At 40.4% G+C, this 22,761-nt stretch overlaps 1 protein-coding gene across 1 annotated transcript in view; it reads right to left on the bottom strand.

The window, feature by feature from the left end:
* LOC143402204 (testis expressed protein 56-like) overlaps nt 1-22,761 on the bottom strand; it is a 32,870-nt gene that overhangs the window by 9,892 nt on the left and 217 nt on the right. The window contains exon 2 of the mRNA XM_076859607.1: nt 11,036-11,234. Coding sequence (XP_076715722.1) covers nt 11,036-11,234 — 199 coding nt within the window. The remainder of the gene's footprint in view (nt 1-11,035; nt 11,235-22,761) is intronic.

The raw sequence follows: 22,761 nt of genomic DNA, 5'->3' as shown, positions 1-22,761 counted from the left end.
CTCAATAGATGCAGAAAGCATATGACAAAGTAGAGCACCGCTTCATGTTCAAAACACTGGAAACAATAGGGACAGTCAGAACATATCTCAATGTTGTAAAAAGCTACCTATACTAAACCCAAGGCCTATATCATTCTAAATGAAGAATAATTGAAAGCATTCCATCTAAGAACTGGAACAAGATAAGGATACCCTCTTTCACCACTTTTATTAAACATCATCCTTGAAACTTGTAGGGATTCTGACTGTGGAAATATACAGGGAAGTGTTCCTCTGGTGAGCAAACTCCCAGGGAGTAACAGGCACCCTGTATCTCACGCTTAGGATGCTCTGCAGTTTCTCCTAAGAACTAGCAAGATAACTAATACATGTGCAATGTCTAGCTGCTATGGCAGTGCCCTGCATGAGGAGGCGCTATGCTAAAGTCTTAGCCTCGACCTTGATCTCAGGCACATTGCTCCTGGGAATAAAGGAACTTGCTTTCCAGATAACTATAATGTTTCACCAAGCCCCAGTGCTCCTGGACCTGACCACCTAATGCCTAATGGTAACTTCAGACAATGGATTTTCTTGAGAACTACACAAAGCTCCTAACACGAGACACTGCAGCTACAGTATGTAACTGAGGAATAAGCTGCATAATGTTGCTAACTCTGTAACCTGCCTAATGACACAATGAACAATAATGTACTACTGATGCCAATGACTTATTGTAACCAATTGCTATAAATAAAGCTGGCAGCTTGGCCATTCTACCATTCTGCCATCTTTCCTGCCTCTGCATCTTGTCTCTGTGTCTCTTTTTATTTTTCCTACAGAAACTCTAGCCAGAGCACAATTAGAAGAAAGAAATTTAAAGAACACAAATAGGAAAAGAGCTGGGCATGGTGGCGCACGCCTGTGATCCCAGGGGCTTGGGAGTCTGAGACAGGAGAATCGTGAGTTCAAAGCCAGCTTCAGCAACTCAGTGAGACCCTGTCTCTAAATACAATGCAAAATAGGGCTGGGGATGTGGCTCAGTGGTCAAACACCCCTGAGTTCAATCTCCAGTACCAAATAAAAAAAAAAAAAAAAGGAAAAGAACTCAAACTATCAACAAATGGTGCTGGCAAAACTGGAAACACATATGTAGCAATATAAAATTAAATTCTATATCTCACCCTGCACAAAACTTAACTCAAAGTGAATCGAAAACAGGCTACAACAGAGACCCTGCACCAAAGAAGAAACAGTAGACCCAAATCTCTACCAGGTCGACTTAGAAACTGACTTCCTTAACCAGACTCCTAAAGTGCATGAAGTAAAATCAAGAATCAATAAATGGGATGGAATCAAACTAAAAATCTTTTTCACAGCAAGGAAACAATAATGTGAAGAGAGACCCTACAGAATGGGAGAAAATCTTTACACCATGCATCTCAGATAGAGCATTAATCTCCAGGATATATAAAGATCTCAAAAAAACAAATAACCCTATCAATAAATGGACTAGGGAATTGAACAGACACTTCTCAGAAGAAGATATACAATCCGTCAACAAATATATAAAAAAAAATCAACATAATTAAAACATCATCAAAAATAATCTAACCAAGGAGTCAAAGACTTGTACAATCTGGGCACGGTGGCACAGGCCTGTAATCCCAGTGACTCATTAAGCTGAGGCAGGAGGGTTGTGAGATCAAAGCCAGCCTCAGCAATTTAGCAAGGCCCTAAGCAACTTAGTGAGACCCTGTAAAGTTCCCCTGGGTTCAATCCCTGGTACAAAAAAAAAAAAAAAAAAAGTACAGTAAAAACTACAAAATATTGCTTAAATAAACCACAGAAGACATAATAGAAAGTTATTCCATATTCATGGATCATAAGATGAATTGGTATAAAAAATGTAGTCTATAACATAGAATGGAAAATATCACCCTTGAAAAAGAAGGAAATTCAGACTCATTCTGTGACATGGATGAAACTTGAAGACATTATGTCAAGTGAAATAGGCTCAAAAGGACAAATATGGTCTCTCTTATTTAAATAGACATAATAGGCAAGTTCTTAGAATCAGAAAATGAAGCCAGAATTAGAAAGGCAGTTGGTATAAAGAGGTAAATCGAGTCAGGTAAGATCAAGGAGGCCAGTTTGAGTGAGTTGGGGAAACTGGAGACCGCCCCCTTTGGGGTGAAATGTCTTCAGAGCCCTTCCTCCACCCTATCAAGAATCTGCCCCTGAGCCAACCTGTTGCTAAGGTAACCTGTTGCAGGAATTGCCCCTCCCGACATTGAGTTGTGAAAGTTGTTAATTAATGATGGATGCTCCATCCTGCCCTTTCCCCTCAGCCCACCTGTTTCCCACCCTTTTGGTCATCCCTGGCATTTCCTGGGCCTAGTCACAAATGCAGGGAGAAAGACAATGGGGAAGAGAGCAGGAAAACAAAGGAAGCCTGGGACACATAAAAAGGCAGGACACCTCACTTCTTGGGATATCAGGACACCAGCTATGGCCCCCTTCTCCCTCCTGGGAGAAGTTATGTTACCCCTTTTAAAGTAAACCCTGTTTTATATGCTTGCCTCAGTGTGCTTCCCTAATGCTATACTTCAACATGTGAGGGAGCAGGACTCCTCACCCATAAGGCCGCATCCAGAGTGGAATAGCGATCACCAGGTGCTGTAGGGATATGGGAATGGAGTTGTTTGATGGGTACAGAGTTTCAGTTGGGGATAGTACAAAATTCTGAAGATAGCTAGTGGTGATGTGACACAACAGTGTGAATGTACTTAACGACACGGAACCGAGCCCTTTAAAAATGCCTTATATGGCAAATTTTGTGCTATATACATTTTATGTGGTTCACCAATAAGCAAGATGAAGAATTAGTATTTTTCAACAGATTCAGAAAAAGCAATTGACAGGGCTAGGGATATAGCTCAGTTGTGGTAGAATGCTTGCCTTGTATGCACAAGGCCCTGGGTTCTAATCCCCAGCACCACCAAAAAAAAAAAAAAAAGAAAAAAGCAATTGACAAAGTTCAACATCTATTCATGATAAAACTCAATCCATGCTAGCAACAGTAGGGAACTTCCTCAAACTGATAGAGGGAATCTACATTTTATTGACTTGTTCTCTGCCTGGGATTGAGAACAAATCAAGATGCCTGCTTTTATCATTTCTGTTCAACATAGTGCTGGAAATCCGAGCCATTGAATAAGACAAAGAAAATAAAAGGAGTAAATATTGGAAAGGAAGATGTAAAAACATCCTTTTATTTGCGGATTCTATAATTACTTGCATAGAAAAATCCCAGGGAGTCATATGATCCTGCAATCTCACTCGTGAGTATTTTTCCAAAAAAATTAAAATCAGGATCTCAAAGAGATACTAGCACACCTTTATTCATTGCTGCACAAGTCACAATAGACAAGATTTAGAAAAAGAAATAAAGGTCCACTGGCAGATAAATGGTTAAAGGAATACAATATACAGTCTTTTAAAAGATGGAATTGTGCATGTGTGACATGGACAAATCTTAAGGACATTATGCTAAGTGAAATGAGCCAGTCAGAAAGAGTACATGAGTCCACTTATAAGAGGCATCTAAAATAGTCTAATTCATAGAATCAGAGTAGAATGGTGGTTATCAGGAGCTGGCAGAAGGATGAATTGGGAAATCAGCAGGCAACCAGTTCAGTCAAGCAAGGTGAATAAGCGCAATACAGGAGGTATACAACATTGTACCTGTTCATCAGTAATAATGTACTATGCACCTAAAATTTGTCAAGAGGGTAGACCTCATGTTAATTGTCTTAGCACAATAAAAGAAAAAGGACTTGGGCACAGTGGTGTACACCAGCAGCTTGGGAGGCTGAGGCAGGCGGATCACAAGTTCAAAGCCAGCCTCAGCAACCTAGTGAGACCCTAAGCAACTTAGCGAGACCCTGTTTCTGAATAAAATTAAAAAAAGGGCTGGGAAGGTGGCTCAGATGTTGAGTGCCCCTGGGTTCAATTCCTGGTACCCCAAAAGAAAAAGGAGCCCCCTCAAAAAATCTAAAAATAGCTACTAGAACTAATAAATTAATTTACAAGTTTGCAGTATACAATCATAATAAAAATCAATTGTAAACAAACAATAAATGCTGGTGAGGCTGTGGGGATAAAGGACCACTTGTACATTGTTGGTGGGACTGTAGACTAGTACAACCACTCTGGAAAGTAATTTGGAAATTCTCAAAAAACTAGGGATGGAACTATCATATGACCCAGCTATCCCATTCCTACACATTTTCTTTTAAAGATCTAAAATTGGCATACTATAGTAATACATCCACTTCAGAATAATTCACAATAACTAAATTATGGAATCAAGCCAGATGCCCATCAATAGATGAATGGATGAAGAAATTGTTACACACACACACACACACACACACACACACACACACAATGGAGCTGTTAAAATAATAAAATTGGGCTGGGGATGTGGCTCAAGTGGTAGCGCGCCCGCCTGGCATGCGTGCGGCCCAGGTTCGATCCTCAGCACCACGTACAAACAAAGATGTTGTGTCCACCAAGTACTAAAAAAAAATAAATATTAAAAAAAACAAAAAAATAAATAAAATAAAAATAAAAATAATAAAATTATGATCACTGGGCATGGTGGCGCAGGCCTGTGATCCCAGTGGCTCGAGAGGCTGAGGCAGGAGGATCATGACTTCAAGGCCAGCCTCAGCAAAAGCAAGGCACCAGGCAAATCAGTGAAACCCTGTCTCTAAATAAAATACAAAATAGGACTGGGGATGTGGCTCAGTGTGTAAGTGCCCTGAGTTCAGTCCCCAATACCGCCCCCCAAAAAAGGAATGAAATTATGGCATTTGCTGGCAAATGGTTGGAAATGGAGAATATTGTGCTAAGTGAATTTAATCAAACCCCAAAACCCAAAGGTCTAATGTCTTCTCTCATATGTGGAAGCTAGAGTGAAATAAAGAAACGGGGGAGAGTAGGATAAGAATATATAAAGAACCAATTAAATATAAATTACTAGACAAGCTAAAGGAAATCTAGTAAAGAAAGGAGACAAGGGGCAGGAGGAGGGAGGGAAAGCGGGGATCGTGAACTGAAACCGATATCCGTGCACGTATGAGTTTTTCACGATGAACACAACCACATGTATAACCATGAAGTTCTAATAAAGAACTTATTTTTTTAAATTTCCATGTATAGTAGTGTTATAAGACATAAAAACCTAGTAATAAATATATTAATAGATGTCCAAGATATCTACTTTGAAAAAAACTACAAAACTTTGTTTACAGCAATTAAAGACCTAAATGAATGGACAGATATATTCTATCCATGAATTGGAAGATTCTCATTAAGGGAACAATCTCCTCTATTGATCTACAGATTCAACTCAATTCCAACCAAATCCTAGGTAGACTTTATAGAAATTGACAGGCTGATTCCACATTTTTATGGAAACACACAGGACCTAGAATATTATCAAAGCCAGTTTTTAAAGCACAAGATCAAAGTTGGATGACTTGCCCTACTTTATTTCAGGACTTACTATAAATAAACGTAAGATAGTTTGGTTTTGGCAAAGACATATAGATAAGTGGAGCAAAATAGGGTCCAGAAATATACTCAGATGTGCACATTTTTTTTTTTTTTACAAAATTGCCAAGGGAATTCAGTAGGGAAAAAAAAAAAAAAAAACCTTTTCAAACTAACAGCAGTGAGTGAAAATAACAAACAAAATTTAAAAAGAGCAGCAAGCCATAACAATCAAAGTAAATTAAAAATGGCTAATCAAATTTAAAATGATCGAAATTCTGAAATAAAATATAGGAAATCTTTGTGACCTTGGACCTAGGTGAAGGATTCTCAGAAAATGTACAAACTATAAAAGAAAATGAATTGGTGAGTTGGTCTTCAACAAATTTAACCGTTGTTCTTCAAAAGATACCATGAAAAAGGCAAGAGCAGCCGCCGTGAGGGAGAAAACTTTGGCAATGATTCCATCAGACGTAGGTTTGTATTGAGAATACGTAAAGGACTCCTGCAACTCAGTCATAAGACATAGAAACTTCAAAATAAGTGGATTTGAACCAGCTATTTCACAAAAGATATGAATGGCTGGTAGGAACATGACGTGTGACTCAACATTTTCAGGAGATGCTGATGTCTCATTTGTGGGCAGGTGTGCAAAGTCTCAGGCATTAACCCAGGATCTGTCTCTAAATTCCAAAGATAATGGCACACTTCCCTGGTCAGCCAAATCAGATCCATCCATTCATAAGACCACGTGCAAATTCCTTAGAAGGGCTTCCCAGTACCAGGAGCATCCCTCTCCATACCTGCCTTAATTGCCTGTCATATGGTCACCAAAGGGCCATTTTCTTGCCTTTCCATGTAGAGTGGTTTGCAGTTTCTGCTCCAGGTTTTCTATCCCATCTCTGGAGACAGCATTATTTTTTCAGGTCTTAGTCAGAGAGTCCTTTATTGCTTGTAAATTTTGTTTCCCTAGAAATTATGACACACAACAGGTGCCTTCATGCACACCTACAGTCCCAGAAACTTGGAGGATGAGGCAGGAGGATCTTGAGTTCAAAGCCAGCCCCAGAAACTTAGTGAGGCCCCAAGCAACTCAGCAAGACCCTGTCTCTAAATACAATATTAAAAAGGGCTGGGAATGTGGCCCAGTGGTTAAGTGGCAGTGAGTTCAATTGTCAGTACCCAAAAAAGCAAACAAAAACCAAACAACAACAACAAAACTCTATGACACTAAATTCTAGGGTTTTTTCTTTGGGTTGGGTTGTTTTCCCCCATTGTGGGTGACCCCTTTTTTCTCATTAATGACTTCAGACTGAAAAACATTTTTTCAAGACTTACTTTCCCTGCAAGCAGTCAGGCATCTGGCATCTGGCAGATACCTGGTGATTGTCCTTGGAATAATAAAAATGACAGGCTCTACCCATCACAGGAGAATGACTTTGTCCTCACCTCCTGATTTGGAAAGGTTCACTTACTCTCATTCCTGGCTGAACACTATCATCACCTGGGAGCATTCTAAAATTAGCAGCATCTGGCCTCCACTCCTCGATGATGGCTCAGGTGGTCTGGGATGGGCCCAGCAGGCACCAGGCAATTCCAATCTGCAGTGAGGCTTCAGAGCCGGTGGAAGGTTAATGGTGAGAATGGCTGCCTCCTCCCAGAGCTCTGAGTGCATCTCCCAAATCAGGTCAGTACCATCTCATCACAAAATTCTTATCCTGAGGCTTCTACTTATTTTGCATCCCAGCATCATTCCCACAGACTGCAGCTGTTTCCAGGAGAACGCGGGAGGGGAAAGAAGATGGAGATGTGACAGCCGAGGACTGCCCTCTTCCCTCAGGAAATGCACAGTCCCCAATCCTCAGACTTCCCCAGACAATTCTGCTTATGCTATTAATTGCCACCTCGAGCCCATTCTTAGACTGTACAAAAAAAAAAAAATCCTACTACTTAAGCCCCATTGGAATTCCAAATGCCGAATATGTGGAATATGGTATCCCAGAGGATATGTCTCTATCTATGTACGTGTATGTACATAGAAACAGTCACCCACCATATGATGACATTTCAGTATGGAGGGATGACATATATAATAATGGTCCCAGAAGATGATAATGGAGCTGGGAACTTCCTAGTGATGCTGTACCATTCTAATATCGTAGGGTTTGTATAAAAGTATAATATATGTAATTATGTGCAGCACATAATACTTGTCGGGGGCCATTCTCACACGTGACTGGGTGACTCCCGGTCAGGGTCTGAGGCGCTCTGGCTGTGTCGGAGCTTTCCCGGCCCTCTCCTGTTGAGAGAACCTGTCCGTGTGGGGGTGTAACTGACCACTGACCCCGGAGGCCCAATCACTGACCCTGACCTTGGAGTGCGGCCCCCCCCTTCAACCTTCATTGGATGGAATTATCCCCTGAGTTTCTTGCTCCCCAATAAAAGGCTACTCCCTGGCGTGCTCGCTCTCTCTCTCTCCTGCTAGCCCTGAGTAATCCTTGCTGCCCTGCCGGGCGGTTAGAGCAGGAAACCAGAGAGGGGAGCCGTCTCGGACCTGGTCATAGAAAAAGGTAACTGAGTCTGTGTGTTTATTTCGATCTCTGCTAGCTAACTTTTATGCCAAGAACCTCATTAATGAAACCATTGCGCTGGCCGCATAGTAGAAATACTCGATAATGTTGCTGGTTTATGTATTTACCTTTATCATTATTTTAGAATGCACTCCTTATTAATGTTTGCTGTGAAGCAGTCTCACACATCCTGTGTTTATCACCTACCTTGATGGCATCACATAGAGTGATTGACAAGATCACGTAGGTTTTGGGGGATACATTCCAGGATGTGTACACAGCGACCAGATTGCCTGTGACCTGAGACACAATCCTCAGAAGGTATGCCTGTAGTTGAATGACACATGACCATAAATAAAAACAGAATGTGCCGATAAAGATACATATATGGAAAGAAAGGGAGAAAGGTTTTAAGGAATTGTCTCATGTAACTGTTGGGGCTGTTAAGTTGGACAGTTTTAGGATTGGCAACAGACTGGAAATTCCAGTAGGAGTCTATCTTGCATTATGAAACCCAAAGACAGCCAGAGGGCACAATCCTTCCCTTCAAGAGGTCTTGGTCTTTTCTCTAAAGGCTCTCAGCTGATTGAATGAGGCCTACCCCATTATGCAGGGACATCTCAAAGCATGCTGATTGAAATGTCAATTTCATCTGAAAAATACCCAAGGCAGGAAAAATCACTTGAGCCCAGAAGTTCGAGCCAGCCTGGTGAGACGCTGTCTCAAAAATAAATAAATAAGCAGCATTTTGTCAGTGAGGTAGACAGATGAACCAAGGGACATTGATGGACATACCCACATGGGCAAATTAGAGTAAACAGAAATTTAACATGTGCAAATGTGGCTTAGTCCTTGCTCTTGCTCTTCTATATTCGCTGTGCCTCTCCTAGATTCAGTTTCCTTACCATCTCTCAGGACCAGATAACTATGCTTTAGAGAATTTACAGCTCTAAAGACCTATGGATCCTGTCTGGGTTGGAGGAACAAGTAATAAAGGGAGGGGGAGAGAGATATGGGAACCTTTCATTTAGCTACATTAATCAGTTATATTTTAAATTTATCTTGGCAGGGTGTGGTGGCCACATTTGTAATCTCAGTGACACAGGAGGCTGAGGCAGGAGGATCCCAAGTTCAAGGTCATCCTCAGCAACTTAACAAGATCCTGTCTAAAAACAAAAAATTAAAAGGACTGGGGATGTAGCTGAGTGGTGAAGTGCTCCTGGATTCAATGCCCAGTGCAAAAAAAAAAAAAAAAAGAAAGAAAGAAAATTCACCTTGTATTAGTTTACAGTAGACTACTTTCAATGTTTTTTTTTTTAAGAGAGAGGGAGAGAGAGAGAGTTTTTAATATTTATTTTTTAGTTTTCGGTGGACACAACATCTTTGTTTGTATGTGGTGCTGAGGATCGAACCCGGGCCACACGCATACGAGGCAAGCGCACTATATCCCCGCTTGAGCCACATCCCCAGCCCTCAATGTTTTGTTTTGTTTTGTTTTCCTTGAATGTCTACCCAGCATCCAGGTGCAGAGCTTAGATGGGGTAGCAAACCCCATCTGCACCACAACATGGTAAATGCAATCAAGCTGACTAGTGGTGGGGATGACTAGGAAGGGAGACTGGCTTCAGAGCTGGCTTTAAGTCAGGCTTAATGGCAAATGTCTATGATGGGCAGAGGGTGGGCAGAATAAATCCTATTGACTACTAACCCTGATCTTCAGTTTCTACCACATTGACTTAATAAAAAAATTGGGGATCTAAACTGAATCCTTGCATGAAACATCCAGTCTTCTCCTGGTCAAGTCTGCATTTGTCACACTTTCCAAAAAAGAAAAAGAAAAACGAAGCCCTAGAGCCCATAAATATGACATATTGAGCCAGTAAATACAGTTTACAAGAAATTATGATTTACATGCAGTATCCAGTAGGGATTTTATAGTATTATAAAACTGAAAGTTGGGATCCCACCAAGTTCTCCAACAGGGATAAATACACTACTGTGTGCAACTCTAGATGCTCAGAAAATCTGTTTACCAGTTGGTGTCCCAGGACTGCTGGCCTTTGTGCCTGCTGATTTATTATTTATCTACAAGGCATAGAATTGAAGGAACTTTGCCAGAAGCCTCCAAGCCTCATGTAGGGTTTGACCCTAAAATTGAAGTTGACAGGAGTTGTGGTCTGAATATGTCCCCCACAGTTCATGTGCCAGAACCGTGATTCCCAGTGCAATGGTGTTGAGAGGTGGTGGGGGCTATACGAGGTGTTTAGGTAATTAAGAGGAATCAACACCATTCTGATAGGACTTGCTCAAGTCACATTCTTGCAGGACTGAATTAGTTACTTCAACAGTAAATTGTAGCCAGGCATGGTGGCGCATGCCTGTAATCCCAGCATCTTGGGAGGCTAAAACAGGAGGCTGAGGTCAGCCTCAGCAACCTAGCAAGTCTCTTGGCAACTTAGTGAGACCCTTGTTGAGAGCCACAGCCAGTCGGAATGGCCCCCTGGCATTTTCCCAGAAGTAATGGTTGAGAGGCGAGCCATTAAGGTGATGCTGGATTGATTCAATTGTATATAGACCCCTGCTGTCCGCCTCGCCCACCCGCTACTTTGGAGTTCTCCCAGGGATCTCCTGGGGAGTTCGCATTGGTTGGTGAAGTTCCGGTGGAGCGAGTTCTGGTTGGTGTGGTGTGCGAGAGGGGCCACGTGGGTGGCGTTTGGGAGAGTTCCCCAGGAGTGTGCGTGGAGTGCTGTTGGAGTTCAGGCAATAAAGCTTCCTGTTTGAACATACAACTACTTTGTGGCGGCTCGGTGATTTGTGCCCAGCCAGACTGCGGCAAATTACATAGAATATTCTATGTCTTATCAACATTAATTCTGAGTATCTCTAAATAAATCTGCATATTTAGACAAAAAGTGCCCAGCACCTACCTGACAACCACGGTGCTCATCGGAGGCTCTTTTATGTTCCTCCTCCATAAGCGGCACTTCTTCCACCCGTCACTCACATTGTTCATGGCTTTTCTTTGCCAGGAGTGCATTCTGCTCGGCTTAGGAGTCAGACTAATCTCTTTCGGCAATTCATGTCTTGCCAAGATCCTTTCTAAACAGGAAAATTCAGATATCTCACCTGGTGATAAGATAAGCATTATTACAATTCCATGTTCCTTTCCATCTTTGCATAGCAAGAGTAACTTGGCATTAAAGTAAGAACGGACACTCATGCCTTCTCATAATCCTTTTCAGCTGTGTCATTTCTTTATTCCAACAATATTGCTGGTGCCATTTAGACCTTAACCTGGTCCTGGACATCAAACGGAAGCACTGTAAATGCAGGAATGAATGACCAAAGCATGAAGGGACTACCATGAATACTGTTGGTTACTTGTGCATGATTCTCAAACTTATAGCAAGTTACCCTACAATTATTATTATTATTATTATTATCATTATTATTATTATCAGAATTCTCATCTTCACTTTTATTGCATACTTAGAGATGTACATTTTGAAGCCTCTCAGAAGAAATGGGATGAATGTTGACAATACTGTCCAGCTCTTAATTTGGGGCTTTAGATTACTGGTGACTTTGCCTGAGCAAGGACTACAACATAAGAAATCAACTTAAAATAATAGCATGCCTCATCAGGAAGAACTTGGGAGTGTATTTTATCAATCATTTCTGTTTCTATAAAATTTATTTCTGGCCAAAGATAGACTGCCTTTTCTCACTCTGTTCTAAGCTTGTCATTTTTCGGGTAGCCCACTGAGAACTGCCTTCCTTCTTGAGACTCAGGGTTTGGACCTTTGCAGCCTACTGCCAGAAATCTCTGCGTGGCCAGAGGTACAATCATGATGACAGCATGGTGGAATTGCTTTGAGAAGATGAGATCAACACCATGGGTGTTCACATCCTATTTGTCAGAATTGGAACAGCACCCTCCCCAGGTCACCCTTCCTAGCTCCACAAGAGGTAGGTGCTCCGGGATGTTCTTCTAGAAGATGGTGGATGAACCTAGTGCTTCCCCATTGCTCACTTAGTTTTCAAGAACAATGGCAGAATGGGCTGGGAATGTCACATCTTGAGATAAAGGAGACACCACTGGACAGATCTTCCAAACAAAAGTTGAATAAGGAAACTATAGAGCTCAGTAACACAATTAATAACCTAGACTTAATTGACATATATAGAATATACCACCCAACATCAAGCAGTTACACTTTTTTCTCAGCAGCACATGGATCCTTCTCAAAAATAGATCATATATTATGTCACAGGGCAACTCTTAGACAATATAAAGGAGTAGAGATAATACCATGCATCTTATCTGATCATAATGGAATGAAATTGAAAATTAACGATAAAAGAAGTAAGGAAAAATCATGCATCACTTGGAGAATGAACAATAGGTTACTGAATGATCAATGGGTTATAGAAGACATCAAGGAGGAAATTAAAAAATTCTTAGAGATAAATGAAAACACAGACACAACATATCGGAATCTATGGGACACATTGAAAGCAGTTCTAAGAGGAAAATTTATTGCTTGGAGTTCATTCCTTAAAAAAAGAAAAAACCAACAAATAAATGATCTAATACTTCAACTCAAAATCCTAGAAAAAGAAGAGCAAAACAACAGCAAAAGAAGTAGAAGACAAGAAATAATTAAAATCAGAGCTGAAATTAATGAAATCGAAACGAAAGAAACAATTGAAAAAATTGACAAAACTAAAAGTTGGTTCTTTGAAAAAATAAATAAAATCGACAGACCCTTAGCCACGCTAACGAAGAGAAGAAGAGAGAGAACTCAAATTACCAGCATACGGGATGAAAAAGGCAATATCACAACAGACACTTCAGAAATACAGAAGATTATCAGAAATTATTTTGAATCCTTATACTCCAATAAAATAGAAGATAGTGAAGGCATCGATAAATTTCTTAAGTCATATGATTTGCCCAGATTGAGTCAGGAGGATATTGACAACCTAAACAGACCAATATCAATTGAGGAAATAGAAGATACCATCAAAAAACTACCAACTAAGAAAAGTCCAGGACCGGATGGGTATACAGCAGAGTTTTACAAAACCTTTAAAGAGGAACTAATACCAATACTTTTCAAGCTATTTCAGGAAATAGAAAAAGAGGGAGAACTTCCAAATTCATTCTATGAGGCCAACATCACCCTGATTCCTAAACCAGACAAAGACACTTCAAAGAAAGAAAACTACAGACCAATATCTCTAATGAACCTAGATGCAAAAATCCTCAATAAACTGCTGGCGAACCGGATACAAAAACATATCAAAAAAATTGTGCACCATGATCAGGTAGGATTTATCCCTGGGATGCAAGGTTGGTTCAATATACGGAAATCAATAAATGTTATTCACCACATCAATAGGCTTAAAAATAAGAACCATATAATCATCTCGATAGATGCGGAAAAAGCATTCGACAAAGTACAGCATCACTTTATGTTCAAAACTCTAGAAAAACTAGGGATAACAGGAACATACCTCAATATTGTAAAAGCAATCTATGCTAAGCCTCAGGCTAGCATCATTCTGAATGGAGAAAAACTGAAGGCATTCCCTCTAAAATCTGGAACAAGACAGGGATGCCCTCTCTCACCACTTCTGTTCAACATAGTTCTCGAATCACTGGCCAGAGCAATTAGACAGACGAAAGAAATTAAAGGCATAAAAATAGGAAAAGAAGAACTCAAATTATCACTATTTGCAGATGACATGATTCTCTACCTAGCAGACCCAAAAGGGTCTACAAAGAAACTATTAGAGCTAATAAATGAATTCAGCAAAGTGGCAGGCTATAAAATCAACACGCATAAATCAAAGGCATTCCTGTATATCAGCGACAAATCCTCTGAAATGGAAATGAGGACAACCACCCCATTCACAATATCCTCAAAGAAAATAAAATACTTGGGAATCAACCTAACAAAAGAGGTGAAAGACTTATACAATGAAAACTACAGAACCCTAAAGAGAGAAATAGAAGAAGATCTTAGAAGATGGAAAAATATTCCCTGTTCATGGATAGGCAGAACTAACATCATCAAAATGGCGATATTACCAAAAGTTCTCTATAGGTTCAATGCAATGCCAATCAAAATCCCAACGGCATTTCTTGTAGAAATAGAGAAAGCAATCATGAAATTCATATGGAAAAATAAAAGACCCAGAATAGCAAAAACAATTCTAAGCAGGAAGTGTGAATCAGGCGGTATACCTATACCAGACTTCAAACTATACTACAGAGCAATAGTAACAAAAACAGCATGGTACTGGTACCAAAACAGGCGGGTGGACCAATGGTACAGAATAGAGGACACAGAAACCAATCCACAAAACTACAACTATCTTATATTCGATAAAGGGGCTAAAAGCATGCAATGGAAGAAGGATAGCATCTTCAACAAATGGTGTTGGGAAAACTGGAAATCCATATGCAACAAAATGAAACTGAATCCCTTTCTCTCGCCATGCACAAAAGTTAACTCAAAGTGGATCAAGGAACTTGATATCAAATCAGAGACATGGCGTCTGATAGAAGAAAAAGTTGGCTATGATCTACATACTGTGGGGTCGGGCTCCAAATTCCTTAATAGGACACCCATAGCACAAGAGTTAATAACTAGAATCAACAAATGGGACTTACTCAAACTAAAAAGTTTTTTCTCAGCAAAAGAAACAATAAGAGAGGTAAATAGGGAGCCTACATCCTGGGAACAAATCTTTACTCCTCACACTTCAGACAGAGCCCTAATATCCAGAATATACAAAGAACTAAAAAAATTAGACAATAAGATAACGAATAACCCAATCAACAAATGGGCCAAGGACCTGAACAGAAATTTCTCAGAGGAGGACATACAATCAATCAACAAGTATATGAAAAAATGCTCACCATCTCTAGCAGTCAGAGAAATGCAAATCAAAACCACCCTAAGATACCATCTCACTCTAGTAAGATTGGCAGCCATTAGGAAGTCAAACAGCAACAAGTGCTGACGAGGATGTGGGGAAAAGGGTACTCTTGTACATTGCTGGTGGGACTGCAAATTGGTGCGGCCAACTTGGAAAGCAGTATGGAGATTTCTTGGAAAGCTCGGAATGGAACCACCATTTGATCCAGCTATTCCACTACTCGGTCTATTCCCTAAAGACCTAAAAAGAGCACACTATAGGGACACTGCTACATCCATGTTCATAGCAGCACAATTCACAATAGCAAGACTGTGGAACCAACCTAGATGCCCTTCAATAGACGAATGGATAAAAAAAATGTGGCATTTATACACAATGGAGTATTACTCTGCATTAAGAAATGACAAAATCATAGAATTTGGAGGGAAATGGATGGCATTAGAGCAGATTATGCTAAGTGAAGCTAGCCAATCCCTTAAAAACAAATGCCAAATGTCTTCTTTGATATAAGGAGAGTAACTAAGAACAGAGTAGGGACGAAGAGCATGAGAAGAAGATTAACATTCAACAGGGATGAGAGGTGGGAGGGAAAGGGAGAGAGAAGGGAAATTGCATGTAAATGGAAGGAGACCCTCAGGGGTATACAAAATTACATACAAGAGGAAGTGAGGGGAAAGGAGGAAAAATATAAGGGGGAGAAATGAATTACAGTAGAGGGGGTAGAGAGAGAAGAGGGGAGGGGAGGGGGGAGGGGGGATAGTAGAGGATAGGAAAGGCAGCAGAATACAACAGACACCAGAATGGCAATATGTAAATCAATGGTTCTGCAACTGATGTGATTCTGCAATCTGTATATGGGGTAAAAATGGGAGCTCATATCCCACTTGAATCAAAGTGTGAAATATGATATATCAAGAACTATGTAATGTTTCGAACAACCTACAATAAAAATTAATTTTAAAAAAAAAGAGATAAAGGAGAGCTGGTTGGAACACCTGGTCTGGCCCAGTCTCCTGCCTATAAACCGATGTCCTTTAATGCTCTCACCCAATGACTCAAATAACCAGGGTTATAACACCCAGGGTAGACTGCTTTCCAAGATTCCTTAGCTCTGGTGCGAGTGATAAGCACACACAGATAAGACTTTATCCAAATGAGCAGCTTTTCTGAGCTGTCACACCTTATAAGAAATGGGGATCCATGGAGTGTCTCTGAGAGTTGGGAAGATGTTCCGTCAAACATTATAGACCAGGACCTGTAAGCAAGGGGCTGAAAGAAGCAGCCGCGACTACTACTATGGAAATCTGAACACTGTAGGAAGCTATTCATAAGGCTTTGGGATGGACACACTGAAATCCAAGAGAAAAAGATCAGTGTTTTGGTATCTGAGGCAGGTGATTGATACTTGGTAGTATAGGATTCCATATTCCCAATGTCACTCCTATCTATCCAGGTGTAATTCAGCTTTCTAGAATTATTTTCTATCTTGCACCAGAATATAATTAAGCATACTGCTTCTTTATCAAGATAGACTTCCTGAATGAAAAGAAAAAAGAAAAGAAAAGGAAGGGGAAGAGAAGACCAGCTAAGCTGACTACATAGTGTTTTTAGTGATAAAAGTTGACTTATATTGTAGGGTAAACTTCATATCTCTTCTTCAACTGTAACAATTTGAGGACCAACATCCACTTTGAATATCACACCTGGAGTAACTCAACGGTCCATTGGAGCAAATTAGAAAATGAGAGAGCGCTCAAAAATGTTATGCTGGAAGAGAAGCAGACCTCACAGAGATTCAGAGTGAGCCTGCCTAGGAATACGATCAAACTGGTTCAGTTCTCTTTTCTCCGGCTGAACCATGATGGTCCCTCCCATAGCATGAGAGTAAGCAGAACCCCACAGTACCATGAATTGGCTCAAAGGATCTTAACTTGGTAGTCTGAATAAATGGTATATTGCTGGGTGAATAGGTTAATCAGTAGAGGCCTCGGAACCACTTCAAATGGGTCAAGCACAGGACAGGAAACTGAGGCTCCTGCTTGGTGGTTTAAGTCCTGGGGGGCTAGATAGCGTCTACCTACTGCCTTTAGTGGCAGTACCAGTATCAGGATTTCTTAGTTGAGTTTGATATTTGATTTAATTAATTCAATTCAGGTATTTGGTAACATCCACTTAAAATCTATATCTATATACTTTTATATATATTTTTCCCTCAAACAAAAATTTTAAATGATTCTCATACATATTCCTATGGTTTTTCTGAGTGTTCCCCCAAAGGACCATTTGCAAAGTCTTGGTCCCCAGGGTGGCACCATTGGATGCTGTGTATCTTTAAGAGGTCCTTAGGTCATTGGTGGTGTGCCCTTGAAGCCAATTGTGGAACTATGGTCTTTGTCTCTCCCTCTCTTTCTCCCTCCCTCTCCCTCCCCCTTCTCCAGTTGAAAATGTAATAATTTGCTTGCTTCTACATGCACTGTCACCATGATATATTACCATCCACTACCCTCACCAAAACTGAAAAAGTGCAAGTGTCATGTCTGAAACTCCAAAACTGTGAGCTTAAGAAATCTTTTCTCTTTATTAGTTGCCTCAGGTATTTTGTTGTAGTCACATGAAGCTAATACACATATACGTATTTTGATATTTTAAAACATCTCAGATACTCTGAAAGTAACTACGGATAAATGAGAGAAAAAGAAAGAGAAGAATATTCAACAAAAATGATAAATTATCATGTTCTCCAGTATGAGTGATTATATTTTAGTACTGTATACCATGATAAGATAAAAACTCAGAACTCACTTTGAACATTTAATTGGGCCTTAAGGAAGTGCTCTAGTTTTTCAAATAAAATACAATAAGCATATGATGCTTCAAGAAATTATTTAAAACTGAGGGCATAGCTCAATGGTAAAGCCCTTGCCTAGCATGTGTGAGGTCCTGGTTTGATTCTTCACACTACAAAAGACATTATTTGAAGTAGAATAATATTGATCATAAATTTATTGGTGAAGAATTGGAGATATTAGGTTATACACTGCTTGAAGGTTTTATTTTTATTTTAAAAGCATGAAATTAAATGCGTGTTGGCTGTCTGGCTGGCTGGCTGGATGGATGGATGGATGGGTGGATGGATGGATGGATGAATGGATTATGGATGGATGAGGGATGGTGGATAGATTAGAATCACATTGAATACAAATCAACACTGACAAAGTATATAACCAGTGCACCAAGCCACCATGTATATATTTATATGTGTTTGTACCAGAAAGTTACTTTGGCACCTAACTATATTTTCCCATGTACCTAAAATCACAGATTTGACAGTTGCCCCAGGACTACTAGTATCTGAACTGCATATACTTCTGGTAGTCGCCCTGTAGGTCTCCACCAAGGCCACCTACTCTATGGGAATAGCTCTTCCCTACTGCTTCACCTCTCCTAGTATATCTCCACCAACTAGCTAAACAGCCTCAGAAAATATTTGGGGGCAAAAGCAATAAATTAACCAAGAGAAGTAACTTCTTTGGAATTGAAAGCAATGAACAAGCAAAAGCTTAAACTTCCACTTACCTACTTTTCAGTTTGGTACAAGTAAGATATACAAGGAACTGAGTTGCAGAATATATCACGCACCTTCAAACCAGTAACCATCAATATTGTTCCCCTGTGTGTGGGGTGGGGCATCAAGAGGAAGAGTACCACTTGAGGAGACTGTGGATGCAGATGGAAGCTGTTTATGTTTTGGAGACAATTATCTAACAGCAGTATAACTGAATCCATATAGTATAAAGGATCTTCATTTCTCATTGTTATGATCCAAGTCATTATGTAAAACATAAAAGAAAAACTTGGGTGTGTGATAGACATTTTCCTCCCTCCCTCCCTCCCTTCCTTCCTTCCTTCATTTTTGAGTAAGCAGTATAGTCTAATACAGTCATAGCTTCCTTGTGGATGAGGAGGGCTTTGGCGGGGGAAGTGACAAAATCTATTTTTAAGGTTAAAAGAAATTTTTCCCAGAAGCTTTATACACAGTAGCAGTGAGATATCAGAATTCATTACCACTTTCATAATCTGATGAAGAAGAATATGAGAGACAGGATCATCTCTTTAGAATTGTCTTTTGAAGCAATCGTGATACATTTGGAAATTGCATTTTGAAAATGAAGCAGCCTCGTATAAAGAATTCAGGGCCTCCAAGGCCAATGTGCCCCTGGTGGCTGGACCTTGCCTTAGGCCAGATCCTGAAGACACAGTAGAACTCAGAAGAAACCCCTCTTCCCTCAGTGCCAACAGCCTCAGCTGTGTCATGCACTTCTTCAAATGGGCTTCCAACCAGAGCAAAGGATGGAGATAGCAGAACACCTCTGACACGAGGGCACCTCTCAGCAACGCCGACCATTTTTACCTGGAGGAACTACAAGGTGCTAATCACATCAGTGTTGACAGCATCTAAGTTGGGAGACTAACAAAACATAAACATCAGCATACACCTGGAGGATCACTAGAAAATGGAAACCTGCTTGTCCAACCTGATATAACCACCCACAGCCTTTTAATGCTAAGTTTCATTTTCTGCCAGGCACGGTAGAGCACACCTGTAATCCCAGTGGCTTGGGAGTCTGAGGGAGGAAGATTGCAAGTTTGAAGCCAGCCTCAGCAACTTCGTGAGGCCCTAAGGAACTATAGCAAGACCCTAAATAAAATATAGAAATGGGCTGAGAATGTGGCTCATTGGTTAAGGGCCCCTGGGTTTAATCCCTGGTATCAAAAACAAACAAACAAGCAAACAAATAAATAAATAAGCAAGCTTCTTTTCATTGCAAAATCACACATGAAAAGACTTCCATCAAAAAAAAAAGACTTCCATCAAAATAAATAAAATTAAACAACTTCAAAATGTCTACAGAGTGAAAAGAAAATCCTACTTCATCTTGTCCTGAATTTGACATCACCTTCCAAAACTTTTTTATTCAACATATGTTTTTGTATGTACAAAGTCCAGTTTTATTTTGGCATAAACAGACTCACGTTGTGCTTCTTTTGCAGCTTGTTTATCAAAACTCTACATTACGTTTTGTAGATGTTTGCCAATCTTTGTTGTGGTTTGAATCTAAAGCGTTCCCCCTAAAAGCCCATATGTTGAAGGCTTGGTTCCCATTCTGTGGTGCAATTGGGAGGTGGGGGACTCTTTAGAAAGCAGGGCCTAGCGGGAGGATGTTAGGTCACTGGGGGCGTGCCCTTGAAGGGGACATTGGGACCAGGTCCCTTCCTGTCTCCCTCCCTCTTTCTCTCTCTTTCTTCATCTGGCCACCAAGCTCTTCTCCCCACTGCTCTCTTGTGATGCTCTGTCTTACCACAGGACCAAAAGCAACAGAGCTGACTGACCATGGACTAGTTCCTGGAGAGACCCACTGCTTCTACCACTAGGCAAGGGCAGGGCAAGAAGCTGTTGTCTCTCAGCCAGAAAATCCTCAGCAGACACTGAATCTGCTTTGACCTTGGACGACCCCAGCCTCCAGAATGGTGAGAAATGAATTTCTGTTGTTTAGAAGTCGCCTGGTCTGTGGTATTTTGTTACAAGGGCTGGAACTAGGACAAGTGGAGATAAAGGAAGGGAAATACTGGCAGAGGCTGTGCAAATGAGAACCCAGCAATAGCAACTCACCAAAGAACCCGCCTAGATGCCCTAGGAGAGAAAGGAACAGCTTTTCATAGCTGCCACTCAGAGGGCGTACATACCAGATCAGGATCACACACACACACACACACACACACACACACACACACACAGGCACTTAACAACTGAGCCACATCCCCAGGCTTTCTTATTTTTGGTTTTGAGACAGGATCTCACTAAGCTGCTCAGAGCCTCACGGAATTGCTAAGAATTTGCAATCCTCCTGCCTCAGCCTCCTGAGCTGCTGGGATCACTGTGCCTGGCAGTGATCTGATATTTTGCCAGTCAAGAAAAAGCTTTTTAGTTCCTCTCCTCTCCCACCTTCCACTCTCATTTGTGTCACCTAACAGAAGCCAGCAAGGGAAGAGTTGGAGCAACAAAAAGAAAAGAAGCCCCCGTACTGCCTCCTCCTGGTTTCCAAACAGGCAGAGCTATGGGCGCAGACAGATTTTAAACTGGATGAGAATTTAGTCCTTTGATATTAGAGAAGACTTTCATTATCAACACGACCAGAAAAGCTATGAGATTTTCCTGTAATTTCACCCAAGGCTAAGGGACAAGAAGTTAACAGAATGGGTCAAAACGAGTTATGAGAAAGACAATCACCTTCTACCAAGTTCAGTTTCAATAAGCTAATGACATACATTTGAACTTGACAAAGACTTTCAAATTATCCTTCAAAAAGCCTGAATCAATTCATAGTATGTGAGGATATTAATTTACCCACAAGTTCATCATGATTAATCATTTTAAATTTGCAAAGTAGAATGGCCTAAAACGATCTCCTTGTTATATCTTTTACTTCCTTAAGGATCAGAGAGTTCAAACATCTTTTCAACTTATTGATGATTTACGGCTAATCATGTGAATTGCCGGTGCAAACATCTATCTATTCTATTAGGATGTTTTTGTTTTTCTTGATGATTTATGTGTTCTTTTTTTTTTTAATTGGTTATTCAAAACATTACAAAGATTGCAGAATCACATCGGTTACACATCCACATTTTGATTTATGTGTTCTTAATGTAATCTGTAATGTGGCCTAGATACCTGGACTGAGGGACTAGAGATTAATCAGAATACAAAGGGCCAGATTTGCCATGTAGTTTAAAAATCATTATGCCAATATCTACTTTACTTCTCTGGTTTGTGTTTGAATCACTGTGGCACCTTCTAATTTTGTCTTCTAAGATCATAGGTGCAGGTGGCTGCCACCTACCAGTGTCCTCCACTTAGTCATGAGAAATTCAGGAGGTAGACTCTACTCAATTCTCCAAATCAGTCAAATTAGCAATGGCCCTGACCAAATTTCAGGAATAGCAGGTCACTCCAAACTGCAAAAAGTCACAGTTAGTAGCTAGGCGTGGTGGCACATGCCTATAGTCCAAAGTACTCAAGAAGCTGAGGCAGAAGGATTAAGTGAGTTCAGGAATTCAAGGTCAGCCTGGGCAACATAGCCAAGTCCCCATCTCAAAATAATAATAATGATAAGAAACTGAAGGTTACTTATAATTCCCAGGGGGGAATATCCAGCTTCTTCTTGTGGTGGAATAATCATGGCAAGAAGAGGAGGAGGAGGAAACAGAGCAAAGGAACAAAGTTTGAACTCTGACCTTCAACTTAGAAGTTCTCTCACAATTGTAAAGCAAAATCTAAAACTTACTTTGTAAATTCAGTGTACTTCCCACCTTGATCCAATTCCATATTTCAAACAAATATTCTTTGCCTAAAGAAGAGTGATAAGCCAAGTGCCTGTAATCCTAGCAACTCAGGAGGCTGAGGCAGGAGGATCACAAGTTCAAAAGGTCAGCCTCAGCAACTTGGCTCAAAATAAAAAATAAAAAGGTCTGGGGATGGAGTGCAGAACCCAGGGGTTCAATCCATAGTACCAAAAAAAAAAAAAAAAAGTTGGACAAAACAAAAGGAACTGATCACACCTGCAATGTCAAGGAAAAAGTCTTACTTGTGGCTAAAAGAAGAGGCAGTTTTACCAAGATGAAGTATGTGCTTACTAATAGA

The sequence above is a fragment of the Callospermophilus lateralis genome, chromosome 6, assembly GCF_048772815.1.
Source record: "Callospermophilus lateralis isolate mCalLat2 chromosome 6, mCalLat2.hap1, whole genome shotgun sequence".
NCBI classification, from domain to species: Eukaryota; Metazoa; Chordata; class Mammalia; order Rodentia; family Sciuridae; genus Callospermophilus; species Callospermophilus lateralis.
The sequence above is the reverse complement of the archived record's forward strand: the minus strand, read 5'-3'. Positions and strand labels throughout refer to the sequence as shown.